The 19,027-nt window shown below is 36.8% G+C and overlaps 1 protein-coding gene across 5 annotated transcripts in view; it reads left to right on the top strand.

The window, feature by feature from the left end:
* The first annotated feature begins 1,037 nt into the window (after positions 1–1,037).
* Positions 1,038–19,027, top strand: part of LOC107752749 (interphotoreceptor matrix proteoglycan 1-like) — a 24,562-nt gene continuing 6,572 nt past the window's right edge. For 3 of the 5 annotated variants that reach the window (XM_016568784.1, XM_016568789.1, XM_016568788.1), the window contains exons 1-14: positions 1,038–1,589; positions 5,110–5,334; positions 6,542–6,708; positions 6,838–6,866; positions 7,249–7,277; positions 7,361–7,404; positions 7,496–7,636; positions 8,157–8,215; positions 8,826–9,007; positions 9,091–9,393; positions 9,553–10,394; positions 11,401–11,490; positions 14,746–14,965; positions 17,420–17,630. In XM_016568784.1, coding sequence (XP_016424270.1) covers positions 1,523–1,589; positions 5,110–5,334; positions 6,542–6,708; positions 6,838–6,866; positions 7,249–7,277; positions 7,361–7,404; positions 7,496–7,636; positions 8,157–8,215; positions 8,826–9,007; positions 9,091–9,393; positions 9,553–10,394; positions 11,401–11,490; positions 14,746–14,965; positions 17,420–17,630 — 2,609 coding nt within the window. In that variant the 5' untranslated portion in view covers positions 1,038–1,522. The remainder of the gene's footprint in view (positions 1,590–5,109; positions 5,335–6,541; positions 6,709–6,837; positions 6,867–7,248; positions 7,278–7,360; positions 7,405–7,495; positions 7,637–8,156; positions 8,216–8,825; positions 9,008–9,090; positions 9,394–9,552; positions 10,395–11,400; positions 11,491–14,745; positions 14,966–17,419; positions 17,631–19,027) is intronic. The other 2 variants (XM_016568786.1, XM_016568787.1) reach the window with 2 other exon arrangements.

The following is a 19,027-nucleotide window of genomic DNA, read 5'->3' as shown; positions in this document are numbered from 1 at the left end:
AGCAGCTTAATTCAGAGCCCTAACTAGGTGAAAAATAATTAAAATTCTCATTTCCAGAGGGGTTTCTGCTGGTTACAAACGGCCACCAGCCCGTTCTCATTATCTCTTGAAAGTTGGAAGTTCAACGTGCACGGTCCAGCGCCGTGGAAGGTCTTGAATGGATTTTGAGCTGCGGAGACTTATTTATGGCTGTGAAATTTAATAAGCAGGGTGTGTGTAATCCTCTTCCCAGCTCAAGCAGTAGGCCTAGGGACTAACATGCACCACAAGGGTACGACAACTCACGCTCAGTACACAGATCTGGCCCCATGATCAGAGAAAGGGCAGAGCTTGCTGTCCCAAACAGGGGGAGTAGAATACAGCGTTTCGGCTTGGCAGCCACAAAAGCTGGCAGAGGGCTGAGAAACTTGTGTTGAGTGGGCCAGACTGAGAGAGACTGCATCGGGCGGACTGGAAACAGAACAAGTAGGCAAGTCGAGTGGCTTGTGACCGAAGCAAGGAGGCTGATCATTAAATGTTTTTCTTTAGAATTTTATGTCCCTATATAAAAATAAAGCCACACTTCAAGATGCAGTGCAGAAGAGAGTTGTTGTTTTTTTTCTTTCTTTTTTTAGGTCATAAGCGAAATGAGCAGCTTAATTCAGAGCCCTAACTAGGTGAAAAATAATTAAAATTCTCATTTCCAGAGGGGTTTCTGCTGGTTACAAACGGCCACCAGCCCGTTCTCATTATCTCTTGAAAGTTGAAAGTTCAACGTGCACGGTCCAGCGCCGTGGAAGGTCTTGAATGGATTTTGAGCTGCGGAGACTTATTTATGGCTGTGAAATTTAATAAGCAGGGTGTGTGTAATCCTCTTCCCAGCTCAAGCAGTAGGCCTAGGGACTAACATGCACCACAAGGGTACGACAACTCACGCTCAGTACACAGATCTGGCCCCATGATCAGAGAAAGGGCAGAGCTTGCTGTCCCAAACAGGGGGAGTAGAATACAGGGTTTCGGCTTGGCAGCCACAAAAGCTGGCAGAGTGCTGAGAAACTTGTGTTGAGTGGGCCAGACTGAGAGAGACGGCATCGGGCGGACTGGAAACAGAGCAAGTAGGCAAGTCGAGTGGCTTGTGACCGAAGCAAGGAGGCTAGCAGATGCTGGCCCAGAAGGCTACTAACAGGATGAGGATAGTCCACCACGTGGGGCCACGGGGATTAGGAGTCAGAGAGAGGTAAACAGATTAATCCAGAAAAAGAGGCAGCATTTTTAACCTCATCATTCCCCTTACACCCTGTAGAGCATCTTCCACACCACTCGCACACTTCAGACCAAGTGTGTGCCCAAGAATCTGCACCATCAGTCAGGAATACCACCCAACCTATAGTAGTGCCCACAAACAGCCCCGTCCATGGATGCCTGGACACATAGTCGATGGAAATTAACTCTTTCACACTCAGACGTGAGTTAAGTCAATACGGACTGTCTTTTCTTTCCAAATGAGCGACTTTACATCCAAAAGGACATAATCTACTGCAACATGCCATTGAAAACAGGATTATTCCTCATTCTGTTCTTGTTTACCCTCCAAGCCACTAGAATCAAAGGTAAGCCGGCGTTTGAACGCCATTCTAATGCTGTTTTATTTAAACAAAGCCTTATAATTCAGCAAAAACAGGACTTCTGGTAACGTACAACGCCTCAGAGCGACTACAGCCTGTGCGATTCCTCACACAATAGTATCTTTCCGCCCTCGGTGATCGAATGAGCTTTTAAATATTTTAGGAGCCAATTTGCGAGGACATAAAAGAAACCCAAAGATTTTTCTTATGCAAAACAAAGCCTGATGACAAATCATTTGATAACATTTTTGTGGCAAGCACGCCATTAGCGCTTCCTTTTTGGTACAATATGCTGGAAAAGCACGTTTCGCTAACATTTCATGCGAGTTCTGAATGCCTCTAGTCTGGCTACAGCGTTCAGAAGCTCCATTCATTAGCAGAGAGAAACAAAAGGCATTCTGTTTGTGGCCGTGTGGAACACTAATCTTTTCTGGCTTGTAGCTTTGCTGTGGGGCCTCGCTCATCGCTTCAGAAGTACAGCTCAATTAGCATCGCCGCCCCTCATGTCTGCACATGTGCTCGGCGGGCTCATAGACGGCAGCGGGACACATGATCAAACCAGTCACCCTGGTTTATCTTTGAGAAATTGCACCACTGGCCCTACATCTGCTCATTTGCTAATTAACAGATGTGGTCAGATGTTTTGTGACCTAGAAACACATTGTTGGGACCCCTGTATCTCTGAGCGATCAGCTCACCGTCTTCCACTGCAAACATCTCTAAATAGGGCCACAAGTGGCACTAGAACAGGGCGTGCGTCTTTTGTGTGTGATCAAAATAATTCGACTGAAGGTCCAATCTGATTTGACACCAGGGTTTGAGAAGAATTACAACAATGGTGTAATTGTTACAGATTCAACACTGATAGTCATATAGTAGTTTGCATGAATCTATAGTACATGACTGTCCATTACCATTATAATGCAGGTACTGGCAGAATTTGCTAAAGAGTCTCATTAGAAAAGCATTTTTTTAAACTCTAAATGCAGCTTGCAATTGAAATTAACAGTAAAACTCACACTTTTATCCCTTTTTCACACAAATTATGATTACAAGACTTATTTTTGCGCAGTACCTAGCAAAATACTAGGCTATGATAACAAAACACTTTTTACCATAGTTCATGATTTGCAAACTACTACATTTTTATGGTTGCATCACATAACCAGTTCCATATGAATGACTTTTCTACTGTAGTAAACTTGCTTGGTAGCGCACCTGGTACAGCACTGCACTTGTGATTTGGAGCACAATGAGTCACATAAAACATGAGTCATGATAGAAATCTTGTAGAAAAAACTAAAGGTTGCATCAGCAAATGTGTTTTTATCTCGCATCTGCTTTTGTTAACACTATTGGATAGGTTTAGAGTACAGTTTAGTGTATGCAGTACATTATTTTCAAATGTGATAAAGCAGTAACCGTTTAGTGTCATTTCATTTCTGAACTGCAGCAATACATATACCAACCAAAGTAATAAAATGTTACCAGATTCACATTCATCGTTTTTGGATAAAACTGAATGCATAGGCAATCACTAGACATTTCACTTTTCAAAGTGTTGCGAAGGAGACACGTAATATCTTTTTGAAGAAATGTCGCCACAGACGTGTTTTTTTCTGAGTTGAGATTGTGAGCTACTGAATGCAATTGTTTTGTTGGTATCTAAATTTGTTTAAGCCCAGGCTATTTCATGCCATTTAAGTGCTGGTGTAGCTACTGGTTATGCAATTAACCAGAGGATAAGCCTGGTCAGCAAAGGACATCAGCATCCAAAACGCAATATAACATATGACTAGCTATGCTATGCCGAGAAATCTGCATGTACACAATCATGTACTACGAAATCCTGTCTTAATGTGGTCTGATTGCATGTTTTATGAGATTCTGTTAAGCAGGATTACTCATTTGGCTTTAAAAGTTACCAGTAGAACATTAAAAACAAAGGTATGTGTTTAGCCTCCACTGTAGCTGCACTTATATCGCTAACGCTACTACTTGTCTACTAACTAAGCTTAAGCTAATCTGCAAGTGGTGAACAGAGGTCCGGTGAAGTCTGAGGGACCCCCTTGCTGAGCCAGGCTTAATGTTTTAAGAAGCTCTCTGAAGTTTACCAGCTGGTCACACAATACTCCATTTTGAAAACATTTAGCCCATTTTAATGGAGGCCCTGTAGCCTACTTTTGTGGTTGATTTGAAAGAGACCTAATATGATCTTTCAATTTCTCAAGAGGTCTTGAAGTGGCTCAGATCTTATGTGGAGGGGACACACAATTTGTCTGTTTTTAATGGATCTGTGAGTGTTGCAACTAAGAGGAAATTATAAAGATTACACCATAACCGCTGAAGAGCCAAGTTATTAAACTAGTGAGACCTATTACCATTTGATGTAAAAACATCCAGATGTACTTTGATATGAGCTATTAACTGTATAATTGCTTGATGCTTCATTACTGAAGTAGGTAATTAAATGCATCGCTGTCATTTTGCAGTACATATGTTCACTATGACAATGACATGAACTGAAGTTAATGAAGTGAAATTTGCTGTCATTCTAATATCTGACCAATTCATCCTGAACTTCACTAGTCTGTAAATACCAGTAAAACAACAGGTGTAAGTCTATTACGCCAATGACCGCAGGTGCTGGTTAACTCTAATCACCAACTCTAATAACACTATCTCTGGCCACAACCGATTATGTAACAGGTCAGAAGGTGGGTCACCTTGAGTATAAATACTCTTAGATGTCAGAATGGGTTAGGGTCTCTGGCAAGCAAGAACTTTTAATGACACATCACTGTAAAATTTAACCTCTAAAATTGATCATTTAAAGGGCTAGTTCATGCAAAAACAAACATTTGATGATAATTTACTGACCTGCATGTCGTTCCAAAAATGTATGAATTTCTTTCTTCTGTGGATCACAAAAGGAGATGTTTTAAAACAAAAAAGTCTCAATATTTTTTTTTTGTTGTTGTTTTTTGTTTTAGACCCCATTGATTGTCATTATATGGACAAAAAACAGCTGAACTTTCCTAATTGCTGACATAAAATCGAGTTAAATTCTGAAAATGAAAATATTGAATGACATATTGAATAAATGTAAAACAACGATATAATGACTACATTTAGAAGCAGGACTTTTTCATTTTAATAATCTTGAAGACTTTTTCAGCTTGGTCTTTATGTAAAAATTCTATGATTTCAATCAAACACAATTAAGATTACTACAAATGGAGAGCAGAGGCCTTTTTAACTCTTATCTAGTGAATGCGCTTAACATCTGCCGGGATGGTGTTATAACCGACTGCTTGACTTAGGCCTAATCCAATTAATGTTCATTCAGCATACTAATCATAGACTTAAAGGGTTTCAAATGGTCTCTGAGCGAGAGTAATTACATGAAGTGTAATTATATGATCCATCGGCTTACTTTTCTCAGGTAAAGTTGATCCTGCTCTTCTGAAACAATGAACACACGGTGTTGTTGTGACATTTGCAGAACTCACTGCTGACGACTTGATTCTCAGGATCAGAAATGTGAAGTACAGGCACTTCCTGGAGACTCCACTGCCAATGAAACAGTTGACAGATGGCAGAGATTCACTTTCTCTAGATGCGCATCGAGCAAAGAGATCAGCGCTGTTTAATACGGGGGTGAAAGTCTGTCCACAGGAGAGCATAGCGGAGGTCATCACCAGCTATAAAGCCTACTACAAACTAAGAGGTAGGACAACATCTACCCTAAACACCACAAGGGACGGAGCCTTGAGCATCAGAGACAAATTTGGCAATAACACCTCAGATCCTCATAAATCATAATTAGCTTCCCAATCATTCGAAGCCTTCTGAGAGATGAAGGATCATGTCAAGCCAAAAAAAAGAAGTGGCTCTGAGCCAAGTATAGATAAAAGTAGTGTACTTTTTTAGGCTTACCTTCTTTGAGTCTTATAGTATGGATTTTTCTATGTTTCTACATGTGGTAAGGCAAAAAAAAAAAAAGTAATAAAAATATGGAAATTAAAAATTTTGTTTTCAATATCTAATCTAATTTTTTACTTTATAAATATGTTTTCAAAGGTTTTGTTTATTAAATTAATACTTTATTCAGCAAGGAGGCTTTAAATTGATCAAAAGTGAAAATAAAGTGAGTTATGCAATAAATATGAGCATAGAGACTAATGTTCAACAACATTAAATAAATAAATAAATATTATTGACCCCAAACTTTTAAATGGTATAAAATGACCGGAATATAAATGTGAATGCAGCTAAACAAAGTGGGAAAACCATTAAAATCCCGTCATCATTTACTGACCCTTACGTTGCTGTATGACTTGTGTAGAACACAAAACCTGAAATTATAAATAATTTGCTAGTCACGTTTGCCATGCAGTTACAATGAATGTGGACAGAAACTCTCAAAACTTCAAAAGGATAATCAAATTAATCCACATGAAGTCAAACAGGTTTGGAATGACGTGAGAGAGAGTAAATGATGACAACATTGTCATTTTGGGATGAAGTGTCATCGGTCATATTAAATAATATTTTTGGCTTGAATAAAGCCAATTAATTTAGATAATTCCACATGAGGCACTTTTTTGTTGTTACCTGACAAAACATTTTTACACTGAAGCAGATGAAGCATGATTTTAAATTACTGGTACAAACAAGCTAAAGGTGAAGCACATTTAGCTGTCAGATGCAGTTAAGAGATACTCTTAATTAAATGTCCATAATAACCGTGTGGGCAAAATGAGATAATGGCAGCAAATGACTGCATGCTAAACACTATTAAGTATGTTACACCTCTGTCAGTGGTGCAGATAATTAATTTTAAGTGTCCCGGCATGTTTTATCAGGTCTTTGCTGTTAGTCCTCTCTCAATTCTCTAACGGCCTTTTCTAAATAATTCCCATGATATTTAACAGTTTGTCAAGAAGCTGTGTGGGAGGCCTTCCGGATCTTTCTTGACAGAGTTCCTGACACCATGGAGTACCAGCAGTGGGTGTACGCCTGTCAGAGAGACTCACTTTGCATGGAGGATCTGGCCCGAAATTTTTGTAGCACACAGGAGCATCTTGACATGGTAGCCAGTGTGAGTATCTGCTCGTGTCCGTTGCCAATTTAGTCCATTCGTCTTGCCAATACAGCCTAAATGTGCCAATATTATTCAATTGAAAAAGGCTTTTTCGTAAATTCTCAAAGAGGTTTATATCATTTACAGAGAGTGAAAGCTCAAGATGAACAGAAGAGGTAAGAATCCCGAAGTTGATCTTGAATTCAAGGGCTTCTTGGTTTCAGTATTCATGGTATGGCGAGTTACTTGTCTTCATTTTGGGCTCGAACCCTTCAGAATATCTAGAATGAGGTCACCTGACTAGTGGGAGATGAGAAAATCTCAGCCTGTCCTTTAAAAAACAAAGTTTGTTCATATTTGGTGGCCTAGCTAAACACTGCTCTCTGACCTGATCCACTTTAATAAGAGGGATCTGTGCCCAGACATATTACGCTTGGGTGTTAGAGCCACACAAACATTATATGCAGTCAACCCCTTTATCGGGGACAATGAATTTTATTGCATTTATCATTCTCGGATTGATTCGTCCCTTCTTGACATGTTTTCAATTAATTTTAGGGCTCTCACACCTGCACCAGGCAAGAAATGTAAGTCCTCACCATCCGAATGAGAAAGAAATACTGGTTGATCTTATAAAAATGTGACTGACTGATGGCTTTTTATGCTTCAGGTTCAAAGAGTCCTGCAGAGCTTTTCATCATGGAATCTGACAGCGTACGGCCACTAACTCGTGCTTTTTAGAATATGCACTTAACATACTAATGAAGTTAGAAACAAACAAATTGACTATTCTCTGATCTGATAGGAAACTGGGGCACCAGATGTTGTCCCTCAGAGGCTGGTAGAGCACATTGTGGAGTTCAGTGTGACTATAGTAGACCCCGCACTACTGAGGGATCCAGGCAGCCCGCAATATGAAGACTTTACTCGCAATCTTCATGAGAAGGTTAGGTGAAATCAACTATTAAACATGTGCCATTTTACACAGATCAAGCTGTTTCAAGCTACTAATAGAGAAATTACATCTCACCTGAGCCTGTGTGATGATGTTGAGCTCACAGAAGGTGCAATATTGAAGCAGGAACATTGACATATGAAACCTGATAAAAGAAATACATTTTTAAGGGGTAGTGAGTGATAACTGTAATAAAAGTAATGAAATGCATTTGTGTTAAGAACATTCTAGAGAACATCTCAAAGTGGAGAAAAAAAACGAATTACTACAGTAGGTTTGAAAGTAGCTTTCAGTAAAAGATCAAAAACAGGAAAGCCAAACAAGAATTGGGTAACTACAAAAGCCGGCATAAGATTAGCCGTGGCACATGATTTTACAGCGTTGTCAGCATGTTGGACAATTCAAAATATGAGGTTATGTAACCAACTGTGCATAATTGGTTTAATTATGTAGTTATTGAAATAAAGATATTACAAATATGTCTATAATATTTTAATTTACACTTTTGCAGATGCTGCATGTGTTCGACAAACTTCCAGGGTTTAAAGAGATTCGGGTGCTGGGATTTCGGTAAGTTGATGCTGGAACTGTGGGATTCACCAAGATATTACAGTCCATTGAACTTGAAAATTGTATTTTTGGATGGGTAATCCTATCACAGGGGCAACTTGGGGTAAGTATTTGAAGAAATACTTGGCAAATTGTGTTCAGAACAACTGTGTTTCAATTACTGTACCATTATGCTTTCTTGTACTGTAGACTGTGTAACACAACATGCTTGTTTACTACCTTATGATCTTATGATAGTAGCTTTTGGGAAAACTGTAATAATTAACCCTCGTGTACTTTTAACAATGGCTTTACATTCCCAAAGATCACAAATCCTGTGCATGTGAAAATGAATTTCAAAATAAGCCTATATTATTTAGCTTCCAATTAGACAGCTGCCAAAAGTGAATCTCTACAATATGTACACCAATCAATTCTCATAAGATTTGAAAAAGTCTTAACCAAGTATTAACCTGACAGGCCAATGATAAGTATGATTTTGAGGTATTAAAATGACCTTGGGGTCCTTCAGCCCCAAAGAGAACATGAGGGATAAGACAGACAATCAGGTTAATACAAGTCCAGGCAAACATCATGCAAACCAATTAATTCCCTTCATAACATCGGTCAGCCCTGAAGGTGCTGCAGCAAGCTATGCTGTAGTGTTTGAGACTGATGGGAGACGGGCCATAGGTGACACAGACTCCACTGATGAATATGGCATAGAGGGAGTCCTAAAGGGTATGGTGGTGAAGGCACTAAGTGAGGACACATCACTTCCTGTGGACGTGCTTTCCCTTATTTTCGAACCAGGTACACAAAATCAATACAATCAATATAAGAGCCCTAGACAGACTGCAAATATTTAACCTTACCTGATTCGCCCTCTTTAACAGCAGGCGGGGAGAACATGAGATCCAGTACTGAAATCAGCAAAGAATCAAGGTTTTTACCTGGGGAAATGAGTACACAGTCCACAAAAGTGGACTCGGAGGACATTATAGCACCTTCTGGGAGTATGGGCATCTCTTTTGGAGATCTGGGCCCTGATAGGACAGAAAGAAGTGATATACAGAATTTTCCTGATATATCATCCCACGTTCCCACGCAACCAGTAACCACTGAGCTAATGAACAACTCCCATCTTGAGGGTTCAAAGACGACAAGTCTAACCACTGAAGGCACTTCAACAAACGAAGGTAAATCTTTCATATTTGTAGTGAGTAGTGTACAAGAGCACTTGCTTCCAAACTAAGACACTTAAGTTATGCAGCCTAAAAAAATGAAAGAATTAATTGTAATTTCGCATTAGATGCATTTTCAAAGACACTCTCTGAAACCGGTTCTTTGTTTTCAAGGTTTGCCAAGAACCACTACAGTGGATTACCTATCAAAGTGGTCGGAAGTGAAAGAGGATGTGGGAAATGAAATTGTTGCCACAGCTGCACCACTGGACTTGGAGTCTTTTGAAGTAGCAAAAGCATCTTCTTCAACTCAACCTGAAATTAATTTTGATATAACACCAGAGGCCACTTCTGCAGAGGCAACATCATCAATCTTGACAACCCTAACCCCTACAGAACGAGCACAAGATGCTATATTTCTTGAAGATGACACAATTGGCCCATCTGAACCTTTAGAGACCTCTACCGAAGGTCTTCCTTCATACCCTAAAGGTCCAGTTGAGTTGCCCACTTCAATTGACCTTAGTGACCATGTAGAGTCTCCATCTGTCCGTGCCACCGTAGACACACTCCATCAAAAGGTGCCCCCACTTGGACTTACAACTCCAGAACCAAATCTCCCTGCAGCAACTTCCTCTGAGCTAACGCCCACAGAAGACCTCATTTCACACCTGACCCCAGACAATTTCCTGGATGAAGAGGGACAGATTCTCTGGACAGTTTCACCTCCCCCACATGAAAGTAGTACAGATATTAACAGAGATGTTGAACAGGCTGATGAGGAGGACGATACTCTGGACTCTGGGAGAGGATTCCCTTCAGAGGTCGACGAGAATCCACAATCCTCGGCTCGTCCTCTAGGTTACGTTACCACTCCTTCAATGATGGCTTCTAACCAGGCCAAAGAGTTAGTGGTGTTTTTTAGTTTACGTGTGACTAATATGATGTTTTCGGAGGATCTTTTCAACAAGAGTTCCCCCGAGTACAAATCACTGGAGAACACGTTTCTTGAACTGGTAGGTAAACACACTTTTGTCTTTGACTTTATCTTGCTGCATGCCTTTCTATCCTCCATTTGTTGTTAGCTTTCCTTTTTTTTCATTTGTATCGCAGTGCATGCTGGTAAAACTTAATAGATAAAGTGTGTCATTTGTCTGCAGGGATTTGACAGATGGCATCTGAGAACAGTGTTGTTAGAAATTGTAATATGCATTTTTCTATAAAGCCTTTGTATAAAGGGTTTGGGTGACTGACAGAAAAGTGAATTACATTTCTGTACATTTTGCACAAGGATACTTATTTTGTCACTTCAAATGTTTTCCTCTGAGCTTTGTTTACCTTACATTTCAATTTAGACAGAAGAACACAGAATAAAACCCTGTATGGCCATTTCAAAACAATTAAGCAATCTCAAACGAGCAAGAGCGGTGTAGTACTGAATATCGGCTCGGCTATAGTTCAACCGTAGACGTTAGGCCGCATGTAATCACAACTATGATCAAAACAGTTCAATATACAAGAAGTAAAAATTGAGTACCTTCATTTTTTAGACAAAATTTCACCAGTTTGTTATATTTTTTTCTCTGCCAGCAAAAATTGCTCCAGAATAAACCAAACCATCAAGCTTTACATGTCACCATGCAACATAAACTTGAATTGCATATAAGTGGAGCGATTTTTCATCCCTGTTCAAAGTGATGCATAATCACTCTGTTCCAGCTTGACTCCCTTTTTTTCATTTTCTGCTCTCCGGTCACTCCACGCTCACTGGAGAGAAAACCTGCCCCGAACAATCCTAATACAAGAGAAAACTTATATGCTTCAACTTTCAAAAAACCCAGTACTCATCCAAGAAAAAAACACTCCACTTCCACTCTGCACCACTCATATACAACGTGTACAAGAGTGCTACAAACATGAAACTTTCAGACCGCCTCTTCGCCAATCATATTACAGTTTCACAACTAAGTGTTGTTGTTTTTATTCAGATTATATTTTGTAATATCATGTTTTTTCAACTAGAGGCAATTCTCTGAACCAAGTGACTCGCCAAACCCCGAGGCTTCTAGTCAAGTGACTGAGAGAGAACAGAAGACATTAGCCTCAATACCGGTACATCTATATCCAAACTTGAAAAAGCATAATTAATCACTTTTTGGCACTAAATTCTGCACTTTTGTCTAACAACTTCCCACTTCTGATCTTACTGATCAAAAACTGTCTTTAATAACTGCTGATCAATGAGCTCTCTAACCAGCATTAACCAAAGTTGAACGCTTACAACCTGCAAAAATTTTTCATTAGTTGTTTTATTCTTGATAGTGTGAATGTTGCCTTATTGCTCTGAGCAAATTTTGGTTTCTCAGGATCTCAGTGCGCACTAACATTAATATGTGCTCATATCAAATGCTAAAACTGTATATCTGTAAATAATCTTGTTTTTCTTATTTGTGTAAAACGCAGAGGAACCAATTTCACAATCTTGTTGAATTAAACGACCAAAAACACAGAGCATGCCAAAAAAATAAATAAAAAATACCTCAGGGACTTGCTGTCTAGTTTTGTTTCTCTAAATCTGCTTTTAGTTGGTTAGGCAGCCTAATGATTTTGAATTGTTCTTGGGTGAGACACATGTCCTTGAATGTAATCAGTCTCCAACTGTTGTTTATTAGAGTGTTACAACAATGACAAAACACTTTTGTTGATCTTGAAATTAACAGCTCAATTAATTCTTTGTAATAAAAGCAATTCAAAGAGATATTGTAGCTGATTTTGTGGCTTATTTGTGAATGAGTCATGGTGAATGCAATCTCTTTTAAGATACATAAAAATAGTCAATCTAGACTGGTCCAGACTGGTTTTCATGTGTGTTAAAGACTACAATAATGTCCATTCCTAACTGTTCCTTTTTCTTCATAATCTTCATAATTTACTTGAACCGCTCTTATAGGGGTATAGGGGGCTCTTTGCAATTTACATCTATATGTTCTGTTCTTTAAGATATTATTTTCAATTTTTTTTAAATTTGTATATATCCCAAGACACAAAAACTCAATTTCCAATAAAGTGGTTGCCCAAACTAGTATTGTGTTGTAGTTCAAAGTCACCAGACTAACACCAGTGCTATGAGAACTTTTGGATTATGATATGAACTACCAAAAATCTGCTCAGAAGCTACTCTGGTAAGTATCTAGGTAAAATGGCCATAAAATTAGTACATTGATTCATAAATGGGCTTTTAAAGGATAATCTGATAACCTCAAGATATTTATGTTCTTGCAAATTCTGCAAAAGAAACATTGATTTTTCCACCGTACACATCAATTTTGCCCACTTATAATTCAACGTTTTGGTAGCTTTTGTAGAGACGGCTGTAATATTTTAGTCCTATACTAGGTTTGCATTGATTTCAGCCTTTCGACCTTGTAGGATGCTCATTTACTCCTGTCTCTACTGGTTTGTGTAGCAACCATCTTGATTGGACATGGAGAACAAAAATAATTTAATTTAATTTTTTTTTTTTATATTATAACATTTTAAAAATATATATATTTTTATTAAGTATTAATCAATTATAGAACAGAACAGCACTGAAAGAGATCCCTATGAACCAGTAGATACAAGTGTAAGCACCGTGGTAGAATGAGTGTGGGAATCAGTATTCAAAAATAGGGATACGCTACAATGCTGCTGTCTGTGATCATTCATTCATTAACCTATTTGGAAATGAGTGCTACTGTATATATTAGATGATTCCTTCTGTCCTGTGACGGCAATCAAAGGTCACGACACTGGCATGAGCTAGACAGTAACATTGATTGAGGCTGAGCTCTGAGCCACAGCGTGCCCTGTGGGAAAGAATAACACCTGCTCTGCCCTGGCACTTAGCCGAGAGGTGAGAGGTTGATCATGACTGGCAGATCAAGTCTACCTCCAAATACAGATTACCTGCTGTTATACAGACGTGCGCTTACTTAACATACAGGCCAGGCCTTTGTGCTCCTTCTCACGCTTCATGTTCACTCTACATTCACTATTTAACGATTAGTAATATTTAATATTTTAAAATAAACATTTAATTTGAATTAAATTAAACAAAATTGTCAAAATTTTAATGATAACATTTAAAATAGGAAGTATATTTAATATATCCATCTGTTATATTAAAAAAAAATATTCATTAAAATAATTTAAAATATGAATTATATTTTGAATAATACATTTTTATTTAAATATTTAAAATTGCTAGTTACCTCCCATTATACAGACATGGCCTTCACTCCGTTTGTGCTCCTTCTCACTCTCCATGCACTATTAAATGATTAAAAATATGTAATATTTTAAAATGAACATTTAATTTTAATTAAACAAAAATTGTCAATAAATTTGATTTAAAATATCTAAAATATTAATTGTATTTAATATTTTCATCCATTATATTTAAAAATATTCATTAAAATAATTTAAAATATGAATTATATTTTGAATAATACATTTTTATTTAAATATTTAAAATTGTTAGTTACCTCCTGTTATACAGACATGGTCTTTACTCCTTTTGTTCACTCTCCATTCACTATTAAATGATTGATAACATTTAAAATTATATACACATACATATATATATATATATATATATTTTTTTTTTTTTTTATTACACATTTAATTACACATGGTCCATTTTAAAATTATTAATTTAAAATATTAGTTAAAATAATTTAATTATTTACAAATATATTAACAATAAAAATATTATATTAAATGTATTTTGAATAAAAATTAAAAATATATATTATTTTTTGACTTTCAGATTTCAAATGTTAACTCCTGATTTTCTATTTATTATTAAATGATTACAAATATTTTCAGTTTAATTCATTACATTAAACAAAAATTGTAAGGTTCAAATGGTGAATTAATATATAATATGCAAATCTAATTTGAGAGATTTTCGAGACGCTAATAATATCTGTGACTCTTATGCGAATATCATATCCTCAAGTCTTCCATCTTTTGTGTGACTGGTGCAATCAAGCTCTTGAAATCTTGAGCCGAGATGAATGACTGAGCTGCTACGCCCTATTTCTCCTGAACAACCGTCTTTATCTCTAACGGGCCCTCCTCATGCAGAATGAAATGAGCACTGAGAAGGTTTTGCATATATTGGAATAGGATGAGAGACAAACACTGGCCAAAATCGTTCAGTTTCTAGCAATTGAGGAGAATTGCTTCAGAATTGACAATCCCAAAAATTTCGTATCTGAGCTGCGTTACATTCATGCACAATTAACCAGTCTGCATTAGTCAGCAATGATGAAAGAGCAGACGCAACTCTCTCATTTCACTTTTATCTCTGCTTTCCCACAGCTCCTGCCATATCTACAGTCCAACCTGAATGGATTTAAGGAGCTGGAGATTCTGAACTTCAAGAACGGCAGTGTGGTGGTAAACAGCAAGATGAAAATAGACAAACCGGTTCCATACAATGTTACGGAGACTGTGCAGTGTGTGCTCGAGGACTTCTGCAATGCGGCATCTAAGAGACTGGACTTGGAAATCGACTCCCAATCAGTGGATGTGGAAGCAGGTAAGCACGTGTCGAAAGGAGAAATCAGATAGTTCCTTATTAAAAGAAATGTTTGCCCAAAAATAAACTTCTGTCATTATTCACTTACCATCATGTTGTTCCAAACCTGCATGACTTTCTTTCTTCTGTGGATCGCAATGAAGATATTTAAAAAGAAAAAAAAAAGTCTCATTCATACAGTGGAAGTCAATGGGGTCCAAATGTTCTTAAAATATTTGTGTGTGTGTGTTCTGCTGAAAAAAACAGGTTTAGAAGGACATGAGGGTGAGTAAATGATAACAGAATTTTCATGTTTGAGTGAAGTATCCCTTTAACCTTCATAATGCATTTAAAATCTGTATACATTTTTCCACATTCAGGGTCCATTTGGACCCAAAGAATTGGTGTTTTATATAACAGTCGCAACTTCATATTTTTCAACTAAAACCATATTGTATACAGTGTTGGGGGTAACGCATTACAAGTAACGCGAGTTACGTAATCAGATTACTTTTTCAAGTATCTAGTAAAGTAACGCATTACTTTTTAATTTAGAAGTCAATGGGGTCCAAATGTTCTTAAAATATTTGTGTGTGTGTGTTCTGCTGAAAAAAACAGGTTTAGAAGGACATGAGGGTGAGTAAATGATAACAGAATTTTCATGTTTGAGTGAAGTATCCCTTTAACCTTCATAATGCATTTAAAATCTGTATACATTTTTCCACATTCAGGGTCCATTTGGACCCAAAGAATTGGTGTTTTATATAACAGTCGCAACTTCATATTTTTCAACTAAAACCATATTGTATACAGTGTTGGGGGTAACGCATTACAAGTAACGCGAGTTACGTAATCAGATTACTTTTTCAAGTATCTAGTAAAGTAACGCATTACTTTTTAATTTACAAGAAAATATCTGAGTTACTTTTTCAAATAAGTAACGCCAGTTTCTTTTTTTTCCCATTTATTGATTGAATCTCTGCTGTCCCCATGTTGAGAGAAATCGGGAGTAAGATGTTACTTTAGTTCTAGAATAAATGTGAACATGCTTTAATTCATCTCACTCACAAAAAAAATAAATAAATAAGTCAGATTTAGTTTTCCTCAAAATGAATAAAAACACTTAAAAGCAACTCAGAATATGACGCACAGCTGCAATAATTAAATATGTTAAATAATACAAATCTACTTTGTTTTTAATCCCATTTTATTAACAAATTTGCTGCTGACCTTCGATGATCCAATTAGGGCTTTTACATTTGCCAAAAATATAACTTTTTATATTAAAAACAAACAAGCAAGCCCTGCCCAGATTTAAAAAGTAACGCAAAAGTAACGTAACGCATTACTTTCAATATAAAGTAACGTAATTAGTTACTTTTTTAGGAAGTAACGCAATATTGTAATGCATTACTTTTAAAAGTAACTTTCCCCAACACTGATTCTATATGATCAGCAACCTCTCTTTAATATTTAAAATTGCACATAAAGCACCCCAAAAAGCTATGATGCAATATATATGATGAGAAATCTTATTTGAATATATCATTGTATGAATTTTATAAAAATGCATAATCTGAGAATTATCTGTATTTAACCCCAATGGAATGAATAGAATTTAATCGCATTCCTTTGACTTTATTACTCATGACTGCTCAAAAAACAGTCCAGATTTATGAAACCTACATATTTATTTCTAACAAAACACCATAAATATTAAAAGAAACTAAATAATAAAATACATTGCATAAACTTTAACTTTCAGATGAAAAGGTCAACAATTATTCATGCTACAATGATTCTAAATAGGTGTACATATTCATGTTTATCATCAAAATACACTCCCAGAACTTGTGTGAGAACAGGCGAAATATGCTCTACAAAAGTTTTTTGACACTAATATAATTTTATAGAAAATTTAATTTAACACCAAATGGTACTACATACATACCTGGGCCCAAAATGACCCAAACACACAACATGTAACATTTATTTATTTTTTAATTGTTATATCTCTTAAAAAGTAATTATAAAGAAATCTGAAAAAAAAAAATTGTATGTATCTCTTCTAGGCCAAAACAGACCTGAATGCGTTATGAGGGTTAAGAAAGTTCTGTTCACGCTGACTGTGATTTACAGTGAAAAAGCGATGAAGAGTCATTCAGTTTCATCTGCCCACATGTTAATTATTAGCAACAAGACTGACTCCTTGTCAAACTAAACTCTCACTCATTTGTAATGAGATTTTCGAATGTTATTGAAATCTACAAAGTACACCAATAACATTCAGAAGTAGAAAGCCCTACCAGCGACTTCCAGCATTATAAACGCTGTCAATGTGAACGGGGCAGAACAGTAAACAAAAGCATCCACATTAACCTAAAGGGATAACCACACCTGTATTAAGTCTTTAAGCATCTTTGTGTGTCTGGCCACAAGTATTCAAAGCCAATTAGTTCTCATTGTCCAATCCAGCTGATCACGCCGATCCATGTATGTTTATGGCATGTAATGAGTTCTCCCGCTGCGTGGTGAACACGTTAACCTCAGAGCCTGAGTGTCTGTGCGACCCGGGCTACAGCACGGTGGACGGCAATCCGTGCACCAGCATCTGTGACCTAGAGCCTGAATACTGCCTGAACGGAGGACAGTGTGAAATCATACTGGGACACGGAGCGGCCTGCAGGTATGCTAACATGAAAAAAAAAACTGCAAATCCATCAATTTCAATGGAGATTACAAGGATGTAAGGAAAACTCAAAATCACCTGAGCATACCGCCACAGGTCCTTCATCAGAAACAGGTGTGTAAAAATTGTACCTTTAGGGGTACAACAGCTTGTTACTGGAGAAGTACACATAAAAGGTACAATTTTTTACCTTATTAACCCCTAAAATGTGTATGTACCCTTAAGGTAGTAATATGAGGTCAAATGAGGTACTTCACAGAGGCACATGTTAATGTGGTTAAAGGTTATGTAAAAAACAAAAAATAAAAATGTCATGCTTTTTTTATAATATAATGAAATATTTGCAAACATACTGTATATTTTGCCTGCAAATGGGTCACTCTCAAAATATGACAATAAACATGTGGCTTGATGTTTCAGTCATTAAAAAGTTTTAAAATAGTCAAGAAACTCAGTTTCAATAGTTTATTCAATTTTGATATGGTTTGACTCTGTAATGTTTTGCACATTATTTTATTGTTTATATTTGTGAAGCTCTAGGAATACCTTGTCCCCTTCACTTTTATGACATTCATATGTATTTATTTATATATAATAATAAGTGCAAGGTCTAACAACAAGTGTGTAAATCAGGGCTGTCCAAACTCGGTCCTGGAGGGCCGGTGTCCTGCAGAGTTTAGCTCCAACTTGCCTCAACACACCTGACTGGAAGTTTCTATGCCTAGTAAGAGCTTGATTAGCTGGTTCAGGTGTGTTTAATTAGGGTTGGAGCTAAACTCTGCAGGACACCGGCCCTCCAGGACCGAGTTTGGACAGCCCTGGTGTAAATAGTTAAACAAAATGAGTAATTATTAATAAAAATTCCTAACCTTTTTTTTTTTTTGCCACTGTTACCATTTATTGTTAAAAAGTGGACTTTAAATAAGTAATTCAATGGTCAAATCTAATTTTATCAGTGATTTTCCCACCATGTTGAAAAATTCAATACATTACATTTACTTTTTCTTTTTTTCAAATTGCTAATTAAATGTGTTACAATTTATCGATTTTAGTCTGATCAGTAATCAAACTTAACTGAATTCTAAAAAATTAAGAACATTTTTATTTTTTTAAATGACAAATGACCCAAATGTGTGTGTGTGTGTACGTTTTTGTGACATATGAGGACACAAATTTGTATAATGACATGGGTATGACATAGGTATTACAAGAAGAAGGTGACATTACCTCATGTCCCCATTTTTCAAAACGCTTATAAATCATACAGAGTGAGTTTTTTTGAGAAAGTAAAAATGCATAAAGTTTCCTGTAAGGGGTAGGTTTAGGTGTAGGGTTGGTGTAGGACGATAGAAAATACAGTTTGTACAATATAAAATCCATTACACCTATGGAAT

Source organism: Sinocyclocheilus rhinocerous, unplaced genomic scaffold, assembly GCF_001515625.1.
Source record: "Sinocyclocheilus rhinocerous isolate Xijiao unplaced genomic scaffold, SAMN03320098_v1.1 scaffold61, whole genome shotgun sequence".
Lineage (NCBI taxonomy): Eukaryota > Metazoa > Chordata > Actinopteri > Cypriniformes > Cyprinidae > Sinocyclocheilus > Sinocyclocheilus rhinocerous.
The sequence above is the reverse complement of the archived record's forward strand: the minus strand, read 5'-3'. Positions and strand labels throughout refer to the sequence as shown.